At 43.6% G+C, this 22,016-nt stretch overlaps 1 protein-coding gene across 2 annotated transcripts in view; it reads left to right on the top strand.

The window, feature by feature from the left end:
• znf407 (zinc finger protein 407) overlaps positions 1-22,016 on the top strand; it is a 170,427-nt gene that overhangs the window by 7,972 nt on the left and 140,439 nt on the right. The window contains exons 4-5 of one of the 2 annotated variants that reach the window (XM_037784445.1): positions 174-2,429; positions 11,332-11,446. In XM_037784445.1, the coding sequence (XP_037640373.1) occupies positions 174-2,429; positions 11,332-11,446 (2,371 nt within the window). Of the gene's footprint in view, positions 1-173; positions 2,430-6,637; positions 8,180-11,331; positions 11,447-22,016 lie in introns of those variants that run through there. The other variant, XM_037784446.1, reaches the window with a different exon arrangement.

Below are 22,016 nucleotides of genomic sequence, written 5' to 3'. Positions count from 1 at the left end.
GACACTTAATATAATATAAATATATATATACAAAAATATAAAAAATATAATATTTTTCACTTTTTCTGCGTGCCTCGTTTATAGTTAGAATTGCAATTTTTTTTTAAACTGAATTGTTTAAATTGATTGTTTTAAAAAAGACTTGAAAAGTGTATATTTGAAATGTCTTTCAGTTGACGCTGATGAGGACATGGATGGAGAAAAGGAAGCGGAGGATCCTGGCAGCACTCCGAAGGCTCCTACTCCAGCCAGAGTGGCAGCGAAACGTACGTTCAGCAGGTTCCAGCTGAAGTGTTCAAACTGTGATTTCAGGGTTAGCACCCCTGCGTTGCTGGAAAACCATACTCGACTCAAACACCTGAACCAGGAGTGGTACCGTTGCAAATTGTGCAACTTCCTTTCGGCCACATCTGAGTGGATGGACGCTCACCTATCCTCAGATAGTCACATGGAGCAGCAGAAAAGCACAGAATCGGCCTCATTCGAAGTGTACGTTGAGAGCGTAAGCAGAGACGGTGCTGGTGATGCAGCTGCTGTAGATGATGTGGCTCAGGTTGCTGGTGGAGAAGCGGTAGCTACTTCGACAGAAGAACATCAGGAAACTGACGAGGCAGATGAGGCTGCCAAAGCTGTGTTGAATGAGGAGGAAGACTTAGACCTTGAATCCCCCAGAAAGAAAAGGGGCAGACCAAAGCAAGGGTCCACGACCACTTGTGGATACTGCGGCCTGGTAGTGTCCAACGCTACTAACCTCAGCGTCCATGTCCGCCGCAAACACAGCAAGGAGTATGGCTACAGCTGCACTCTGTGCAACTATAGCTGCGTGACCAAAGGAGACATGGATCGCCACTGCATCACGAAGAAACACGTTAAACGTGCACAAGAGTGCGCAAATAAGAACCCGGTCAACAATCACACAAGTGCGTCACAGCAGGAACCCACAACTACGCGAGCCCAGGAACCAAATGCAGCGTCACAGACCACCGACAATGAGCCAGAATCTGACAACACAGCCTCCAACGAACACAGCGGAGAAGAGCAAACTCAATCAGACTCAAGCCAGAAAAAAAGTAAATATGACTCTGTTAATGCCTGCAGCCACTGTGACTTTGTAGCTCAATCAATCCCTTCGCTCCATCTTCACGTCAAGAGAAAGCACACCAAAGATTTTGAGTATGTCTGTCTAGCATGTAGCTACTATGCTGTAACGAGCAGGGAAATGTCTCGCCATGCCAACACAGAAAAGCACAAACAGAAAAGCCAGAAGTACCTGGAACCACTAGGGAGTGAGGGACAAAGAGCTTTGGCACTCCCATTGAAGCTGAAGGAGGTCATTGAGCTTGTTGGGGCAAACTCTAACCCTGAATGTGAACACTTTAGCCCCACAGAAGAGTCCGATTCTTGTTCTGATGACGGCCAAGCAATGGAAAGTCAGAATACGGCTGCAGCCTCAGTCACCGCAGAGCCTGTCGATGCTGTGGTTAGTGTGGCTGGCAGTGCAGATGAGAAGCAAGCAGAGATTACATCTTCCAGTAGTGATGAACCAGATCCAACCAACGAGACAGTTGTACTTGCAGAGCTGTGTGAAGCCCAGCAGTCTCCAGCAGAACTTCAGCCTGCAGTTGATCAGTCTGCACAGCAAGAGAACCAAGAGGAAGATGAAGAGGGTAAACAAGCAGATGAAGAACACTCAAATGCAGATGAGATGATTTTAGAAGCAAAAACTGACAGCTGTCATTCAGATACACAAATGTCCAAAGCCCCTCCCTTTGATGCCTGCATTTTATCCATGAAGGCCCTTGCTGAGCAGGAGCAGGAGCTGCAGGAAGGTCTGGCTCTAGAGGGCGAGGCTGCTGTGATATGTCTGACTGGAGGATCACCGGTGCCCTCTGGCTTCCCGCACCCCAATTCTGCATATGTCAAGAAGCTCAAACGCAAAGAAATTAGGGTGAGAGAGGAAGCCAAAGGAAGCAGCCCTCGCATCCGCTGCGAGGACTGCGGCTTCATGGCTGACGGCATCAGCGGCCTCAACGTCCACATCTCCATGAAACATCCGTCCAAGGAGAAGCATTTCCACTGCCTGGTGTGCGGCAAGTCGTTCTACACCGAGAGCAACCTGCACCAGCACCTGACCAGCGCCGCCCATCTCCGCAACGAGCAGAACAGCGTGGAGACGCTGCCCGAGGGGGGCGCGAGCTTCAAGTGCGTGAAATGCACAGACCGCTTCGAATCGGAGCAGGAACTGTTTGTTCACATCAAGGAGAAACATGAGGAGCTCCTGAGGGAGGTCAACAAGTACGTGGTGGAGGACACGGAGCAGATTAACCGCGAGCGCGAGGAGAACCAGGGCAGTGTGTGCAAATACTGTGGCAAGGTGTGCAAGAGTAGCAACTCCATGGCCTTCCTGGCACACATTCGCACGCACACCGGTATGTAACCTGCTTCTATTTACTCACACACTCCTCCTCTTTCTGCTACTCTCTGTATCTCACATATACAATATACTGTACATACACCAATGCAGTATGTATGCTGTGTAAAAGCAGGTCAAAGCTAATATCCCTCATTTTATGTAGGTTTAAAGAATTCAAGGAGTGTGCCTAAACCCTACAGCTCCACTACCAGTTCGTTAAAACACTATGTGACAACGCAGTATTGGAAAGGTGTTTCTAATACTGCGTTTTTTTCCATGCAAATATTTGAGTTAGTAACCTGGTATCACATACTGTATTTTAAATGCATTGTGCAAGACTCATTTGGACTGGAAGTAAGATTTTGATCAGAAAAATTTAATTTAGTTTTGTAGTACATATTGCATAAATTATTTAAAGGTCCCATATTGTAAAAAGGAAGATTTGTGATTTTAAATATAAACCAAGTTTAAGTGCAATATAAATACTGTGGAAGTATTGATATGCTCAATCCATGGAGAAATACACAGCCCATATTCAAAAACTGTGCCTATGAACCGTCAAGATATACGTACAGTTGTGATGTCACAACTGTGTGTGAATGACATCAGCTGACAGGAAGTAAACCTATACACAGGCTGTTGCCCAGCAACACAATTCCTTTTAAATGCGCTATATCGGAGTGTTTTAGACAGAGGGTAAATGCAGGCGTATTCAGACAGACATAAGGAAATTAAAGGCTTTTTTGAACATCACAGCATTTAAACATGTTCTAGTAGAAACACAAAATACAAGTATGAACCTGAAATTGATCATAATATGTGACCTTTAACCTCCTGTAACTGATATGAGATATGAGGCCTTTTAATGCATTATGAGCACCTGAACACAATCAAGTTTTAACAAAAAAATAATCTCTTTGTGTAACTGCTCAGCTATTAGGCCTTTGTTTTTAGGTACAACTGCATTGAGCAGGGAGAAGCAGCCTCTTCTTTGGCAGCTCAAGCTAATGTTAAGGCTACTATCTACTGCAGCCAGGTAATAGCTGTTTCAGTAGAGGTGAAGGTAAAGACTGATTGAGCTTCAGACCAGCAGGAGAGACGCTAATGGACCCCAGATTGGGATTCCCTGAGCAACGCTTGGTCAGAGACATGTGCGACTCATAATTGATGTGTCCATTACCAAGACTCAGTTGTAATTATAGTCAATAAGTCTCTGTAAATGTGTTAAAGCTTAGGCTAAAAGCATTGGAGGTCCAAAGAGAGGTGGGCTAATAATTTAAAATAATCAATGCAGACGTATTCAAAGCCCTTAATTTCCCTTGTGTCTGTACGTCCATGTTTGTGTATATGTGTGTGAGCGCTCGTATGCCTCGCCAACGTGTGTATATGTCAGCCTTCATGGCTAGCTGATTATCCTCAATCCATTAAGATTTATCTTGTCATTTATAATGCAAAGCAGGGCTGCGCTGGTCAGGGCTTCGGCTGGGAGATGTCCGGCAGGTTAAGAACATAGGGCGCTCCATTATTTTTCCTTGACCATGTGTATTAATTGCTTTTAAAATCAACTTAATGCAGGAACGAGATGTGAGGGCGACATCGATAAATGCCCTTCTCTGCCTCCTATGGTTCATCCCCCTTTCAGCCCAAACTTTAATGGGACTTTAATTGAAGTCCATGCGCTGTGCTTACCATGTGTGTACATGATTGTATGTGATTGTATGTGATTGTGTGTGTACGGGAGATAAAATAGGATTGTTTCCACCTTCAGACTCTGTGACATCAGACTGTTTAGGTGTAGGTATTATAGCTTTTGTTAGAAAACCCAGAGATAATATTCCCTCGCTGAATACTGATGAAGTACTTAAAACAGTGAGCTGATTTCTCTCCATTATGTCATCATATTCCCATAAATGCAATGGGCTAAAAATGTGTTGTAGTAATTATTCTGATATTCTGTTACTTCAGTAGTATAAGAGGGATAACCAACCAATGCATTTGCTGGGGCGGGGGAAAAACTCACTTGTAAGGAAACATGTTTTTTCCTTTTATTTATATAGTATGTATGCCAGTCACCTTGTGTGCCCAAAGTCAGATTGCTTACTGCTAAAAATCAGATTGCTTAAAGCTGTAAGGATTGGAGGTTAAAATCCTGATGATTAATGTCGAGCCACCACTTTCTTCTTATTAACGAATAGTCTATATATATCCATAATTTTACCCTGTGTCATAATTCTTGAGTTTTGAGGTCACTTACTTAGTGTTACTTAAGAAAATGAAAGCTGTGACACTGAGGTCCCAACAGATGGCTTCAAGTCAAGGGCACATCCTGAGGACTTTGTTTTTTAGGTTTACCTTTTTTTTTATTCTATTGAGTTATGTTCTTGTTTATGAGATTACTTTCATTTATGTTGTTCTTATTTGTAGAAAGCACCTATTTCTCTTCACGTTGACAACATATGCCAGTTGTTATTATTGCTAAGTTCCCTCATTACAGTGAATTATTCACCTTTTATATGGCGGTCATTTATTCTGGGAGTTTGTTTGTGGGTCTGTGGAGCTGCACGGTGGGGGTCTGCCAGTTTCTGGGCCGGGAGCACGTCCAGATCCTTTTAATTAAGACCTAGTTTTTATTCACTTGATTAATCAGTGAAATCAGGAGACGGTGGTGGGAGGCTGCACACAGATTTGTCAATTTGTCCCTTAAAGGAAACGTGTACACATGCTTGCATTTTGCCAATGAGGATACAGCTGGAATTTGCATTTTGAGGTAAATTGGTCGCTTTTTCACTGGAGTGAGCTGTCTGACCTCAGACTGAGCCTTAAAGTAATGGACACACACGCCATGCATGCACGTTCGCAAACAGGATGTGATGTGTGTTTGTAGAAATAACTGAAAAGTAAAACTGTAGAACTTACAAACATATGGGATTTTGATACAGAAGTTTCTAAGATCCTTAAATCCTTAAAATGATTTAGTGTTTCCCCCAGGATTTGATATTCTATGAAGTATAAAAGCATTTAAAAGCATTATGAGACATTAAAATCTTCACTGAAAGAGATGTCTGCCCCCAGACACTCTGTGATGAGGGACGGCCTTGAATCAAATTGAAAGTAGGTGGTACTTGTAAGCTACGTGTTATATTTTATTTAATTTGTAGTCAAGTCCAAGTCCATTTTACAAGGGCTGTCAATGGATTTAAATATTTAAGCACAATTAAATCGCATGATTGTCCATAGTTAATCATGATTAATCGCAAAGTAATCGCACATTTTTAATCTGTTCAAAATGTACAATATAGAGAGATTTGTCAAGTATTTAATACTCTTATCAACATGGGAGTGGACAAATATGCTGCTTTATGCACATGTATGTATATATTTATTACTGGAAATCAATTAACAACACAAAACAATGACAAATAATATCCAGAAACCCTCACAGGTACTGCATTTAGCGTAAAACAATATGCTCAAATCATTAACATGTATGTATGTATCAAGGTTGAGTACTTACAGCAGTGCACCGGGGTTCAGATCCGACCTGCGGCCCTTTGCTACATGTCATCCCCTCTCTCTCCCCCTTTCATCACTGTCACTATCATTAAAGGCATAAAAGCCCAAAAAACAATCTTTAGAAATCATAACATGGCAAACTGCAGCCCAACAGGCAACAACAGCTGTCAGTGTGTCAGTGTGCTGACTTGACTATGACTTGCCCCAAACTGCATGTGATTATCATAAAGTGGGCATGTCTGTAAAGGGGAGACTCGGGGGTACCCATAGAACCCATTTACATTCACATATCTGGAGGTCAGAGGTCAAGAGGCCCCTTTGAAAATGGCCCTGCCAGTTTTTCCTCACCAAAATTTAGCGTACGTTTGGAGCAAGCTACAGTACAATCTAAAAATCGCAAAATGCATTTAATGGCATTAAAACACGTTAACTTTAACAGCACTACATCTTACAACAGATCCAGACCCAAACGGTGTAGACCGAAAAGGGCAAAATGGGTATTCGAAATGTAAATACAATTTTAAGGATGAAGGAGGAGAAGTTTATTTGTCTGCATGAGTTCTCGATTAACCGTCACCATCACTCACCATCCAACTAATCAGTGCAAGGCATTTTGATGACAAAAAAATAGAAAAAGGTGAAAGCGGCGTCAAAGTGAAAAGAGAAAGTAGACTGGGACAAGACTGAAGTATTGCTGTTTTTCCATGCCAGCACCGGAGCCTCCTGCTGCAGCCGTCACCACGCAGGCAGTGGAGGGACTGGTGAATCAGTGTGTGCAGAGGGAGGTCTCCAGGCTTCACAAGTCTTTGGATGAGCTGGCACAGGAGCACAAGAAAGCACTGGAGGACAACTCGTCTCTCAGGAGAACGGTCGGGGAGCTGGGGCGGGAGCTGGCCAGACTTCGCGAGGACAACAGGTCTGTCCGACGGACTCTCCGGAGGATGGCGAAGAGGGTAAACCCCAGTGACCAGAACTGTGAACAGCGGCTTCTAACTCCATCCCCACAGACACCGGCTTGCTGCTCAAGGTGTGCGCAACCACAATCTTCACCTCACTTGCCATCATCGCTAAACGGGGAATCCACTCAAACCTCTACGGAGGCTGTACGAACTCGGCCGTCCCCTATTGTCCTTCCAAACATTGTTCTGCAGACCGTGGATCCAGAGGTAGAAGACAACATTTTTAGAAATACAAAACACGGAAATGGCCGCCGACGTCCAGATGATTATGCAGCAAAGATGTTTATGATGATTGTGGACTTCTCGACATACCGGTCCTGGGAACATACCGTGAATTGGACTGGATCGGACGGCAAACAAGCCCTTCCCAGGAATGTCATTCTCAAGTTGAAGGAGTTTCTTCAGCACCGTTACAAGGACATTTCAGTCCGCGAATGGAAAGAAATTAGAAACCGTGTTAATGAAAGACTGAGAAAATCCAGGAAGATGGATCCGAGGAGAGGAAAAGTTCATCGTAGAAAAAAAAGAGTTACTGTACATCCCACCTTCTCTTAACGATAATGACAGTGACATAGCTGTACACTGACTCGTTTTGATGGTGCTTACTGCTTTTTAAATAGATACTTTATTCATCCCCTTGGGGAAATAACATCCTTATTAGAAAATTCCGGTTTTCTTGGTGTTTTTTGTGTATAATCACATGTATATTCATGGCTTAATGGGTGTAGGCCTATTTCCAAATATTACATTTTGATATGTACTGTTTGTTATAAAATGTCAAATCTCAGTGTTAACAGCTGCTGGCTTTTTTTGTAGCAGAGGGAAGGAGGCACGGTTCAAGGTTTCTTTAGCTATTTGAGAAACTTCCGTTTCTTGGCCTCTTCTTCGGCTCTGGAGGAAAATTTCCTAAGTTTAAAAAATAAGTATTTGTCATCAAGTTTATCTCGACTTAACTTTTTTAATAGAAAACGGGGTTTGAAAGATGTGAGCGTGTATGTGGCAGGGGGTCTAATGAAACAGAAAGACACTCTTATGTTGCATTATGGGAAATGAAGGATCCAGTGTTTTTGGAGCTTGACCCATATTAGGATCCAATGCTGAATTCCCATCAGGCATTGGTGAAGTGCTGCTTGCTGCAATAATTAAAATGTTTCTGCAGCTGGGAGGCGTGTTTACGTGTTTCAGTCGGGAAAAAAATGAATTGTAACATATGTCAACATGTCACAGGAGACAGGATCTGCTTACTGATTGGCTGTGGGTCCTCTCTGACTGCACTTCACTGCTAAAAGTTAAACTTTTTTCCCAACTTTTAATTTGGCTGCAGAATCAAACAACCGCAGCTCGCTGAGCTCGGGAGCGGCCGCCGCAGCTTTCCATAGAAATTGCATGGAAGCTCGCTGCAGGCCGCACTTTGCCGCTGCTCTGGAGTGAAGTCGAAGTCTCTTTGACTACACTCCTTCAATTTTGACAATTCGCTTTTTACTGCGTATTTCTGAGTCTCCACTACAATCGCCGCAGTGCTTCTTTAATCCAGCTGCATATTTTAATAGTTTGTTACTTTTATTTACTGAAGACAGTTCAAAGACGTCATGAAACTTTGTGTTTGCGAGGCGGGAGGGATGCTTTTCTCTCCCTCTCGCTTCCAGTTAACAGTATATTTTTACATATTTGTGCTGATGTGCACAGGTGAAGTTTCCCATTATAGGCACTGCATTATCGATGTTCTAATCCACTCACTGTAATATAAAAATGATCTATTAGTAGGCTACAGTAATTGAAAACTATGTGACGGATACAAATATTTTTTTTCTGGATATCCGTTACCCCGTGTGTGACAGATTTTGATAATTAATACAGTGCTTGCTGCGTAAACTGTTGCAGCCGGACACTCTCAAGTGCTAACGGTGTATATTAGCTGGTTGTAGAAAGAAACATTTATTTATATGAAATTATCATGTGTAATTCTCTTCTTCCAAACCTTAAGATTAAAGCCAAGGCTATGACAGGAGTGTGTGTGGCATGTGCAAGGCTTAAGATATCACCTTGTGTGTGTGTGTGTGTGTGTGTGTGTGTGTGTGTGGGGAGTGAAACATTATATGAGGTTCTTCTCTCCTCTCAGGAAATGAATTAGTCATTCCCTGTCTCATCTGGGATGTGAGGGAGCCACATCGCCCCTATGTGGATGGCAATATTAATTTAACATGACACTGCATTGATGGTCAATTTCAGTTTCACGGAGGCTGTTTAAGTGGAGTGGTGGAGTATTAATGTGATAAGATGTGGGAACTGAGGGACGTTACATCTCTCTCCTTTCTGCCATGTCTCATACTCAGCCAGCCATCTGGACAAATCAGCTCCCCACACGCCTCTCTCTCTCTCTCTCTCTCTCTCTCTCTCACCTCAACTTTAGGTTGTGTGTGTGAGTGAGAATGATTGTCTCTCCTTCTGTTTGTCCATGGGTGGTTATGTCTTGTGAATTTAATGCGTGTGTCTGTGATGCACATGCATAGGTGTGAGGTGGGGCTCTGAATCTAGATGTAGGTATTTGTAGGTGTGATGGTGGGTGTGGTGTGAGTGTGTGTGTGTCTGTCCTTTTTGTTTTTACGGGTGTTGATGATTGTGTGATTTATTTTTTTAAGTGTGTGTGAAAGTGTCTGCACATTTAGGTGTGAAGTGTGTTTATGTATAGGGGTTTTATGTGCCTCTATTTGTTCTTGTGTGTGTGTGATGTGTGTGTGTGTAGTGTAATGTAGGGACATGTGAAATGAAGAGGCTGGCTTTGCGGTTGCCCATGTGTGCCCCCTCCCTCTGGCCCCCCCCGTCTGTGTTTATGGGCCTTGTTAGCACAGGCTTGCCTTTCAATCTTCGTTACCGGCTTAAAATTCGATGTGTCGTACTTCCAGCTCACAGCAAGTGAACCGTGTATGAACGAATTAGTAATCTACACAAAGTGCTTAATCAAATCAGCGGCTGCGGCCTGGAATAAATATTGTAGAACGTCTTGGGATATTCACTGCGAGAGGGTGAGGGTTTGCTGCTCAAAGATGCGTACGTGGATATATACCAGGCCGCCGCTTCGACTGGAATGTCGCACTGTGTGATGCTGGCCTGAATCCGGCCCAGCCTGCTAAATGAAATATCCTTTTATTATGTAAGGGATAATGCACAGCGGGCCGGTAGTTGTTGTGAAATAAACCCAAACAGGTCTTGCATCGCCCTGATGGGGTTTATTTCACAATAATGACCCGCTAGCTGTACATTATCTCGCTTATTACACAGCTTCATACTAAAATAAAGAAATCAATAATTTGACACAAAAACGGTCCGCCAGAGTACGAGATCAGAACTGCATCCAAAGCAACGGTCTCTTATATACATAGCAACGATCTGTTATAAAGAAATAACAGACTATAGAACGCCATGATTGATCAATCAGAATTGAGTATTCAACAATACTATTAATACTAATAATATTTGTTAAGTAAGGGATGATGTACATTTAAACGGTCATTGTTGTGAAATAAATCCTGATAGGGCAGTGCGGCTCTTGCATCGCCTGAAGGGATTTATTTTACAACATTGACCGGCTTGCTGTACATTATCCCGCTTATTACACGGCTACTTACGTAATAAATCAATAATTTGACAAAAAACAGTCCTCCAGAGTCCAACATCAGGACTGCGCCCATAGGAACGCTTTGTTATACATAGTCTACTTACCGTAGGACGCCATGGAATAAACCATATGAATAAGTGATTTTGTCTTAACATAAACAACCATTTTTATATTCCCTGAAGGACCCAGTTCCCTCTTTTAACATGAGCTTGTAGATGTTTGTGTGTCACACCGATAGCGCAGGCATCAGCCCTCGCAGCTCTGCTCTTAAATGACGGATGGCAGGCCGAGGCTCTGCCACTCTCTCAAACGCTACCCCGCCCCCTGGACTTATTAATGACAATAATTAGGGAGAAACCTCCCTGAGAAGCCCGCCAGAGTGATTAGCGCTTTAATGATGGAATGGGAGGTAGTGAGCGCACACAGAATTGATTTACGTATTCGCCCTGACCTTTGGAATCCAATTTACGCATCCACAGGCAAAGGAAGAGTAGGTAAGAGATGAAGGAGAGTGACAAGGATAGATAGAGAGTGGAAAGAGGAGACGCCTGGCACTCTGGAGTGTGACTGTAGTTTTTTTATGGGGACTGTAGTAAGGGCATCTGTTTTTATAATTCTGAAGTCATTTTGTGGCTCTGAAGTAGGTTGAAGTCCTGGCACAGAACTAATAACAGCCTCACACGCCTGGCATTGAAAAATGATCTGTAATGTAAAATCTGATTTCTGCCCAGCGGCTATATAGTCATGTTTTATTAAAATTGCTACCTCTTTCTTTCAAACATAATATTATTGTTGGATATGAAGAACTCTCTCCACACTTTGTTTTGCAGGATCCAAGCCCTTCATGTGTAAGATCTGCAACTTTGCAACCGCTCAGCTGGGAGACGCCAGGAACCACGTCAAGAGACACCTCGGCATGAGAGAGTACAAATGTGACATCTGTGGGTGAGTAACAAGGACCAGCATCTTTAAATGAAATCTCTAAAAATCATTGAAGACAATTTAAAAAAGCAAGGATGGGATTCTACGCTGGAAAGCAGCGGAATTGAGATTGGCAAGGAGTTGAGGAGGACTTAAGTAAGCTTGGAGACAGAGGACAGTCAAATCATTAGAGTACTTAATATATAAAGATGTTATATGTTGGCATTAAACTGATATTGTTACTAGTTATAAGGCCAGAAACCGAATTTATTCAGTCTGATCAGGTAAGTTCAGGACCAATAAATTAACTTTTAGATGATGAACATGACCTGCTGCCCTTTTATAATCATCTCATATTAATTTGGAGGCATATTTAGGGATAGTTTAGGAGGGATTTGGTATAGTTTCCAGAACAACTGCCCTAGCTTTCGTGTTGAGAGTTTAAATTGAGAAGCAAACACCAGTGACAGCCAGCGAATGGCTGCGTCGCTCCCGTCAGGTTTCACGTTGGTGTCTGAGGAGCGATCTGCTAATTATCTATCGTACAGCCCACTTTAAATTGCATTTGTCTCAAGCTAATTCATAATTCAATCCAATTTAACCCTGCCCGACCACAATAAGAGAAGTGATGCTAATCTGATGTAGATTCCTTGTCAAAGAGAGAGAGAGAGATTTCAATCTGTAAAAACATTAAAACCTTCTATACACACAAATGAGCTGCTAATCTAAAGAAAATCATCTTTAGAGAATATTGGTGTTTATGGAATATTCTGGTTGAAACTCTAAATACATAGGCTATTATTTATTTAGGAAAGAAAACAATTTAAAGGCATTTAACATTGACAAAAGCTAGCTGCAGTCCAAAAACAATCCAAACATTTACAGTAGTATTTTCACCTTAATGTGGGAAAAAAAACCTTCTCTACCCTTTAACTGCTCCCAGGCCTTTCTTAAAAAGACAAATGAATAAGAGAAATAAGAGTTTATTTTACCTTCCTTATCGTTTCAGCTGTACAAATAACCCTAATTGGAAGTTTATGTCGTAACCACGAGCCTATAAATACCCAGTAGTGCACGAGTACAGTTCTATCCCGCTACCTTGTACCCCCTACATGTAGACCATATGTTGTGTTCAGCTCGTTTCATTCCCGTGGTAGACCTCCTCACTGCCTTGCCATGTTCAAATGGACGTGTTAAGCTGTTTAACATGCAGTCGGGGAATAGAGTAAATTGTGGGATTTCCAGCTTTGTGCCCATCGAGCTTCTGCGGCTCCACTCTCGCTAAGATGAAGACATATGCAGAGTTATTAGTTTCTCCCTCTGTGTAATTCTGTGTAAACCGTTCCATTTAGTTCAAGTCGCGGGACGATTTTGTTCTTCTGAAGCCGAGCAGAGCGAATGTGTTTATTTGCTCCCGCTGATGTTCGCAAACATATTACAGCAGGAGCAAACAAGCTTTTGGTTTAAACACAGCTTCTCCTTTAATGAGAGGAAAGGCTCATGTTTCACAAGCCCCTCCAGCTGAAAACCCTCTTCTCCCAAGTGCTGCAGATGTGTTGGGCTTTGACCAAGCGTCTAGCTTTACAGTACACACACACACACACACACACACACATACATACAGAACAGTTCCCCAATATGCCTTTAAATGGGACTACTAAATACAGCCCCTGGTTTCACAAATCATGCGGACGGAGGAGCCGTGTGCTGCCAGTGCCAGCCACTGGTGACAAATCGGCCCTGTGTGTGCTTTCAGTGCTGACTGATCACCAGGCCATCCCTCCTCTTGACTAAAGAGCAGCAACACACAAAGAAACCCCCAGAAACACCCTCATTAAGGCCAGAGCCATACATACACATAGCCCGCTCCCCTTCCCCAAACTTCTCACGTTTGATGACATGTCCTTAACCTGAATCTAAAGCACGCTACTAATGGATGGCCGTGTTTCGGCGTGTAATGTTTAAAGTGAGATTATAGTGCGATTAAGTTCCGCGGACACTAATGACGGGGCAACATTTCTTAAACAAAGTTTTTCCGGATATTTGTTTATGATCACCATTAATCATTTCAATTAACACAAGACTATGTTTAGGCTGCTTTTTTACAATATAACATTTGTGTTTCATTAATTTATTTCATGCGTACAGACTCTGGGGCCTCCACGGGGCGTGGAGTTTTGCTGGTTTAGTTTATTGCCGTTTTGTTTAGAGCACCAGCTCAGCATATTGTTTGTGTGTTTTCTTTTCCTTTCTTTAAAAAAAGCCCCCCTCCCCCTCCACACACACACTGCCATCGATTGCCGTGTTTTCCTTGTTAAAGTTTCAGACCAGAAGATTATCTCGGCTCTGACGCAGTGATCGAACGGACGCGCTGCACCTCAGCTGTCCACCTCACTTTAGCTTCAGCGCACCGCCGCCGCTCTCTCCTCGGGAGCGGGGGGGGGGACTTGTTGATAGTTAAAGATCATATTGTTGTGGCATTTAATTAACAAATGCAAATGCAAGGCCAGGACAGATTGGAACCCTTGACCACGCTGCCAATCAAACCTGAGTGGGCTGGTCAGTGCCTCGCTCATCATCGCCAACACTTTATAGGCTTTCTGTCTCCGCCTCGCCGTTTCTCTCACTTCCTTTACACATCCGTGTCCGTGCTTCTACCTATCTATTTCGTGTCTTTATTTTCAAACAGACTGCTCCGTCTTAATTTGCCTATAAAGAACTCTTAAGGTGCAAAAACAGCAGAAAAACACAAATTGGCTGTTAGCATACAAGATAAGATTTCTCATATTTAATTGGTTAAAAAAAAAAAAGAAGAAGTCTCCAGCATGTGAGACGGCAGATTCTTGCATTTCCTCACGGCGTGTTTTGTCCACAGTGGGGCTCGGCCACTTAATGAGCCTCCTCCTCCTCTCCTCCATCATCTAACAGAAAGGCCCTGGATTCAGCATTTCCACCCTCCCGCTCTCTCGTCCTCCCCAAAGATGCAATGGACATCCAGTGCTGTTGTAGGTGTTAAATTATGCATAAACAGTCTAAATGCTTTGAGGCATTGGTTTAATATCTCAGCCCGGGCCTTAGAAGTATTAACACTATCATGGACATGGATTGTCCTCCTGTGGACTGCCGTTTTATGATTATGGGTCATAAGCTGCCCGTTTCCCAGTGTCACTTCAGGAATCTGAACAAAACTTATAAAAAAACCTTTTGCTTTCTCACAACACAAAAAAGTTTGTGCTAAAGTTGGTCTCCTCAGTGGAGGAGGCTGCATTGTGTTCTTCCCTCCCTCCCTTCCTTGTCTCAGTTTTCTTGACTTAGTGTTGGAGGGAGTATATATAGTCATGATTTCATGTTGGGTGTTGTGTGTGTGATTTGACTGTTAACAGGATGGGGCTGGCTCATGTCAGGGTTTTTATGTCCCCCCTGTCTTGTGAGATTGTCTGGTCTGTTCCCAGAATAGCCCATCAGTTCCGCCCTGCGTGGCTCATCCGCTGTAATGTGCCTTAATGCCCGGGCCTGTATGAGTAGTGTGAGGCCTGGCAGTGACAGTGGAGGAGCATCTTAGCTCGCTGCTTATCCAGAGAAAGCCGTCACTTAACTCAGCCCCTCTATTGTCTATCCACACCCCTCTCCTTCTCCCCTGACGTGATTCTCTATAATCCTCAAACAGATTCTGGTTAGAACTCCCTGAGAACTATTTTTATGTTTTGTTTTTTTTCCCTCCCTTCCTCCCATTTAAACATTAATGGTTGTTGCAGATGAAGAGAGGGATCCCTATGAGGATGATTATAATGTCACTCCACTGATCTCCCGCCGCCCCGAAATAATTGTACATCATCGCTTCATAACGTGTCAGAGGGACACGTTGGTGGCGTGCAATTAAAACCGCAGAATATAATACACCAAATTACTGCCTGTCAGGCCTACGAACAACACACTCTGTATTTGAGTTACACTTAATCATCACGTACATTAGCGATTTCGCTAAGATCCCTCCACCCCCACCCCCCTGCCCCTCTTCCGCTTGTACAGCAACGGCGTGAAACACACTGCTCCTTACAGGCTGAGGGATTGAGTCTGCGATACAACAGCTCTAGGGTAGCTACGTATTAATGTTAGAGTTAGACCTTTTGAAAGCTCATAATGTCCTAAATGATTACGCTGTGTGTGTGACCAAGAGCGTGCACCATGTGTTGGCAGGAACCCGAAGCAGGAATTTTGAGTTCATTAACACAACAACAACAGATGTAAACACTGAATATTTTCCTCAGACGATTCCGATTCAATGAGCCTTTTGTGTTTGCATATTTCATTAGTAACCTTCAGATGCCTGTAAATATGTAGTTGCAGGCATGTAAAGTGAGAAAACATTAAGTATGACCACCTCAAGGCAAACTACCACCAATCTTTTCTTGTATTTGAATATACCTCAGGCCTAAAAGTTGGCGAGCTAACCTTGACGCAGGTGTTGTGCCCTCCAGTGTCTCCCTGAACTTCTGTATAGATCAAATTGCAACCACATATTTATTTATCTACTCCTTATCTAAATGGGTATGGCTCTTTCTTTTTTTTACTTGTTTTGATCCATCTAATTTATTTGTACTCATCAGACGCAGGGCCCGGTATTTAGTCCTATCAGGAAGACGTATTAATGTTTACTGCTTTGGACACTTAAGAGTCTGTGTCTGGGAACATGGTCCTTGTCAGTCAGCGTAGTCCCCTTCACCAAAATAAACACATTTTGCTCTGATGCATTTAACTAAATTTAGTGTGCCATTATCGGAAATGAAATAAGTAACGCTAAAGGTCATTTGGAAAATAATGCAGAAAGGCTGGTCTGGAAAGGTTAAGTATGTGACGGAGCTGTTCTGATGATAACGAGGGGCTGCGTACGGCTCGGAGAGCCCGGCGTTCTGGTTTGACTCGGCACTCTGCGATCGCTCTTTATGACCGAGACAGCTTTACAGCCCGTTACCCCCCATAACACGATAAAGCGCAGCATAATGGATTGGATGTGTTTAGTAGCCTTGGGCTGATGTTTGTAAAATTAATGTTTTTTGCAATAGAAACACACTCGTGCACAGGCACACATGCACACACAGAAAAAAAAGGCAAGAGAGGAAAAAGAGAGGAGAGAGAGAGAAATCAACTCCGGACAGCATCGATGTATCAATATAAATCCAGCAGCGTACACTTTTACACTTTTTATACTTGTTTTGCCGCTGGACTGTCAAACTTTATGTCCTCACAAGTGTCGTGTCCTCGCAGATATCTCTCAGCTGAAGAGATGACAACAAACATATGGCTTCATTAGTCGGGTTTGGATTACAGGCCCAATACTCAGCAGAAAGGCGATGAATGCTATTTAGATTTGTGTTTCAAATTACACAGCACGAGTACTTGAGGGAGATAAAGTCTGTTTGCTCAGTCAGTCTCGTGTTGGTGAACGGATGCTTCTGAAGAGTTTGAATGGGACCCCACGCAGCATCTCCGAGCGCCAGAGACAAAGAGAGGAATCTCCGTCAGCAGATCAGTCCTATTAGGTTTTAATAACAATCTCATATTCTTTAGTGGGCCCACAACTGGGGCCTGGGGGCTTCATAATCAGAGCATTTCACTTTAATCAAAGACAAACAAAAACAAACATTGGGTCCAGACACTAAACGGCAAGATCAGTAGTTAAGCGAGGGAGCCAACACAGCACATAGGCTTATGATAGTAAGTTATACTACTCTTGAGGACCGTCTAACTTAAGAGGCTATTGTTTGCACTATGTATGATGTCAGTGGTTTCTTTTCTAAAACATTAAACTTCTTGTGACCTCAGCCTTTCTCAGCTTTTTATCACTTTTTGTTTTGGTTAAATCTCAACTTGCAGGACAAAAATGAAGTAGTAGTAATACGAATAGAGTTGTAGTCATGTCTTGATAGCATTTATACACTTTGAATTTACCATCTAAAGATTAATATCCGCTAACAAAGGCGACTAAGCTCCATTCGGTAGAGAAACACGAGCAAAGTTTGCCCCCATAAACCAAGTTCCCACAAAAGAAGTACAAACTTTATCCTTTTAAAGTAGTTGAATTATTTTAAAAATGTTGCTGAACAATCCATTCTATAGAGTTAATCATGTCATAGGTATATTGTAGGAGGAAAAAAACATAAAGAGGGGGAAAGTTAATGAGTGATTAACAACAGCAATTAAAAGATGAAGAGGAAGGCAGATGAAAAAAGGGGTGTAATTAAAATATCAGTCCTCTCATTGTCAGAAGTGCGAGTGTCATCCATTGTGCACTTATTAAAAAGCTGGGTGGAGGGGAAGGAGCAAACGGCGCTTAATTCCAGCAGCCCAAAGTGTCTGGTAATCTGCCCATGGATGGAGCTGCAAAAGGCTGTAACTCATGTTTAAGTGTTGGGGCCGTGTCATTGCAGGTTCACAGTCATGCATTTCTGTGTTGACACCCATCGGGGCAGGGGATATTTGGCAGTCAGGAGTAATTTAACTTAATTAATGGGATGCATATTTGATGGAGGAATAAAATATCCCGGCTCAGCAAAGTGGAAAAGGGGAAAGATTTAGTGGGAGTTAAAGGTGGAGGGGAGAGTAATTTGTGCATTCAGTTACCGGCTGCTTGAGAGACAGAGAGGGGGGAGAGGAAGAGTGGGTCGGGGCTGATAAAGATGGCAAACGGGAGAGAGGAGGAAGGGAAGGGGAGGATGAGAGATGGATGGTTGACACAAAGCTGAGCTGATGTGTAGAGGGGAATGTGCTGTCCCTCCATTGAGAGGGCCATCAGACTGACAACGCTTGATTTAATTGATATCCGGACTGAGCCCTTCCTCAGCGCAAACAGACACATTACGCTGGTTTGCAAACTTGTGGCAGAGCTACCGGCTGCCAAGGGCCTTTTTAATATTCATGAGGGGGCTTTTAAGGGTGTTCGGTCTCTCCTCCCTCCGCCGCCAACATGTCTTTACTACCAAATACACACACTTTACCTTCCGCACGCTCGCAGCAGACAACGCAACACGCTGGTTCTCCCAGACAAACCCGTGGCCTGACGAAAAGCTGTCACGCTGCTCTTAATCTCCCCTGGCACTTTTTAATTGACTTCCTGTAGGTATAGATTATTTTCACGGCGAGTCTGCCACCGAGATGTTTGATACCGTCCCGGAGACTGGCATCTGGGATGCTTGTAGCTCACCGGAGATGACGCCTTTATCTTGGTCTCTGTCTCTCACCCCCTCTCTCTCTGTGTGATGGCCAGACTTATTGGTGGGAACGGAGGGAGAGGTAAAATGCAATCAGTCATTGCCATCATCATAATTGAGCTGATGTACCTGCTGGGAGTGCTGGGGAAATGTTGGCTTGGGTGGAAGGGAGGCTCTTTGTGTCTGACTGAAGCCGTTAGTCGCGTTAGACCGATATACGGGGCAGGTATTGGCCCTCTGTTCAAAGTTGGATGTCGGCCAGTTTGTGCTGTCCAACTGATATGATGGATATGATGTAGTTTGTTTGATTACATACCGTATTTATCGTCGAATTAATCAACACTATGCTGCCTGTCTGAGGTAAGCTCTTAAGTCTAATGAAACAATTTGATCAGATTCCAAACAATTATGCGTGGATTATGGTTATGATTAGCGGATAGGTCAAGTCAAGTTCATTTGTGTAGCCCAGTAGTGCTTCAGTGAGCTTTACAAGCCCACAGCATCCAGATGAAAACCAGCTGAGGAAAGTAGATTTGATACACAGTTGTAAGACATAGAAATTCAAACAGTGGCATTATAATATGTTTCTTACCAACATCCATTGTCCCAGTGTTGTGACCAAGGCTTTTTTTCCCCTCCATAACTGGGAGGAAAATCTCAGTGAGTCTTTTGTAAGTTTTTCGGATATTTTGGCCTTGAAAATGGTGACATTTCAAGTTATGAAATACTGGCACAAACTGTCTGCTGTCAGTGGCTCCGGTCCAAAAAAAACATTGTTAGTGATAAAGCCTTCATATCCATCGGTACGCCAAAATACCACTCTCACTTTGTGTATCACATGTGGTCTGGCCCACACATGCTCATAGCAGGCCTCCTCCTACACGCTACCATCTATTTACACACTCTCACACACACATAAACTTGTCTTTTCTGTTATGATAAAAGTCTGTACCGGCAGGATATCTCTAACATCATGTGTTGGTTCCCAAAATGGGGTGTGGGGGGGGGCTAGCAGGGATCCACAGTGTGGAGGCTAATTTTATTGTTATTTTCAACCCATGAGGATTAATCAGAGACTGAATGTGCAATGTGAAGTTTCTTTGGCTCCACTCTCAGCAGTCTCACAGCACAAGGACAGTTCAGTATCAGACACACAATATCTTAAGGACAAAACTGTTCTCAGACAGCGTTTGTTAGCTGTAATCTTTATGAATACGGCTCAATGTTCTGCTGCGGATCTATTGAGAGGTTCCATACGATGTCTGTCCTCCTGTTTTATAATATGTCTCAATATGTGTGCCACTTGTTTCCTCGTTAAGTTGGAGTCTCGTTCTCTGTAGTCCATCATTTCGCAGCATCCTTCGGGCTTGATATTACAAGATCCAGATGATTCTCAGATTTATAAAGCGATATTGACCATTGTCTATGCGAAACAGATAATAAGCCGTGATGAATGGCTGACATTAGTGATGAAATTACATCAACCTTAACAGGCTATTGTATTAACACACCTAGCCGATCCCACTCCTCCCTGCTGCCCGTTTAATTGATTAATTGCTGACGTGGATGGATGAGGGGTTGCGGGTCCTGAATCGGTGGCTGATTGCTAGTCAACCATAAACAGGAGCAGCCACAGTGGGCCCTCAAGGGCAATATTCATGCTCCCCAACCTTATGGTGATTCCTTATCCAGCTCTGACAAGAGGAAAAATATTCGGCCATAAAAACGCTGGTATCACCGGGCTGACATATAAAGCCCTCCGTCACTCCCTCCCTCTCTCTCTCTCTCTCTCTCTCTCTCTCTCTCTCTCTCTCTCTCTCTCTCTCTCTCTCTCTCCTCGCCTGTGTTGTGTCTCCTTTAGCTCTCAGTCGCTCAGCACACCCGTCGGACTCTGAAATCACCCATCCTCCTCTGCATGTGTAGCTACAGTCCCTCAGGTAGCCACAGCTTTAAATATGAGCAAATAATGGCGGAGTGAGTGATGCTGCCTGTGTCCTTGACTGGGATCCTCTGTGTGCTATAGCCACATCTCACTGTCTCCGAGCCCCGCGGGACGCATAAAACACCCTCGTAGAAAAACTCCCGAGGCTTGTTGGTGGCATCCGCTGGATGGATGCAGGGATGCAGAAAGGCAATGAGGTCTTTGTGTATGTTTATGCAAGTGTGGACAGGGGGGGGTAGATAATGTTTACACTGCTGTGTGTTTAATGAGAGGGGCACTGTGTCCACTTTAATGTGTTTGCATTTGAGATGTGGTGCAACAAAGTTATTAAAACGTTATACGGCATATCACATCTCTTTTATGTCTCGCTGTTTGCTCGCCTGAATCTTCCGTGGCCTCGGTAGTTGATGTTGGGTTTAGTGGTGGAAGAGGTTAGGATCACGCTTTGTGGCTGTCACTAAAATCCCCTCATCTGCACAGTCGCCACCAAATTGTGGCGAAGCTCCCGACGGGGTCAGATGGGGGTAATTTTTTGAGTGGGATAAAGTGTAAGGAGGGGGCAAACGGGTGGTAGGGGGAGTTGCTTGCCTTCCAGTCCGGCATCCACAAGTGTCGACGCCTGCAGGAAAGAGGAGTGGACATGTGGCCAGAAAAGTAGAAGACCCCATTGTCGGCCACGATGTCTTCGCTCTCCCCAACACTGCGCCGCGTTAACCCCCCGCGCCACTGAGCCCCTCCAGACCGAGGCGTAGGTCTGAACCCCTGCAGCCGGCCGTGAAAACGCTGACACATCGATTACCCCCACGGGGGAGAAAAAAACAAAACGTTGAGCGTGATGAGGAGGAGCGTGCCGTGTGAAGAGGAAGCATTTATTCATTTATTCTGTTTATTCAGCAAAACAAACAAGAGGTCAGGATTATGCCGCAACACTGATAGCTCTGTGTCTATTACAGTTAAATTTCAAATTAGGGGGTTCACTCTGTACACTTTTATGGTCACTTCAAAGCCTGCCTGCTGCCTTCCAAGCCCCCCAGCAAAATCTGATTACTTGGACTTTTACAGTCTACATAAGCTTCAAGTAGAGCCAGAAAAACTTAATTTGTTTCTTTGAATCCAGTTTGGCTTGTTGTCTTTTTATTGGACATTAGATGGCGCCATTCAACTTGCTAGAAACCCACAGTCCCAGACTTCATTTGCAATATTTGGCTGCCTGTGTGTGTGGTATACATGTGGATCTCTTGCATGAATGAAACGCAATTAAGATTCTATTCGTTCTGTTTAAAGGTTTGTTCAAATCTGTGACTCTTTTAGCATTTATCTCAATTGATTTTGTCATTTTTAAAAAAATAAAATACAAGTGGAACATGCATGGGTATAATTGTGTAGGTTAGCGGCGATGTCAGAACTGGTGGTAGACGGATAATGAAGTGAAACTTCTTGCTGG

This window comes from Sebastes umbrosus, chromosome 11 (assembly GCF_015220745.1).
Source record: "Sebastes umbrosus isolate fSebUmb1 chromosome 11, fSebUmb1.pri, whole genome shotgun sequence".
NCBI lineage: Eukaryota > Metazoa > Chordata > Actinopteri > Perciformes > Sebastidae > Sebastes > Sebastes umbrosus.
This window is presented reverse-complemented; position numbering and strand designations above follow the sequence as displayed.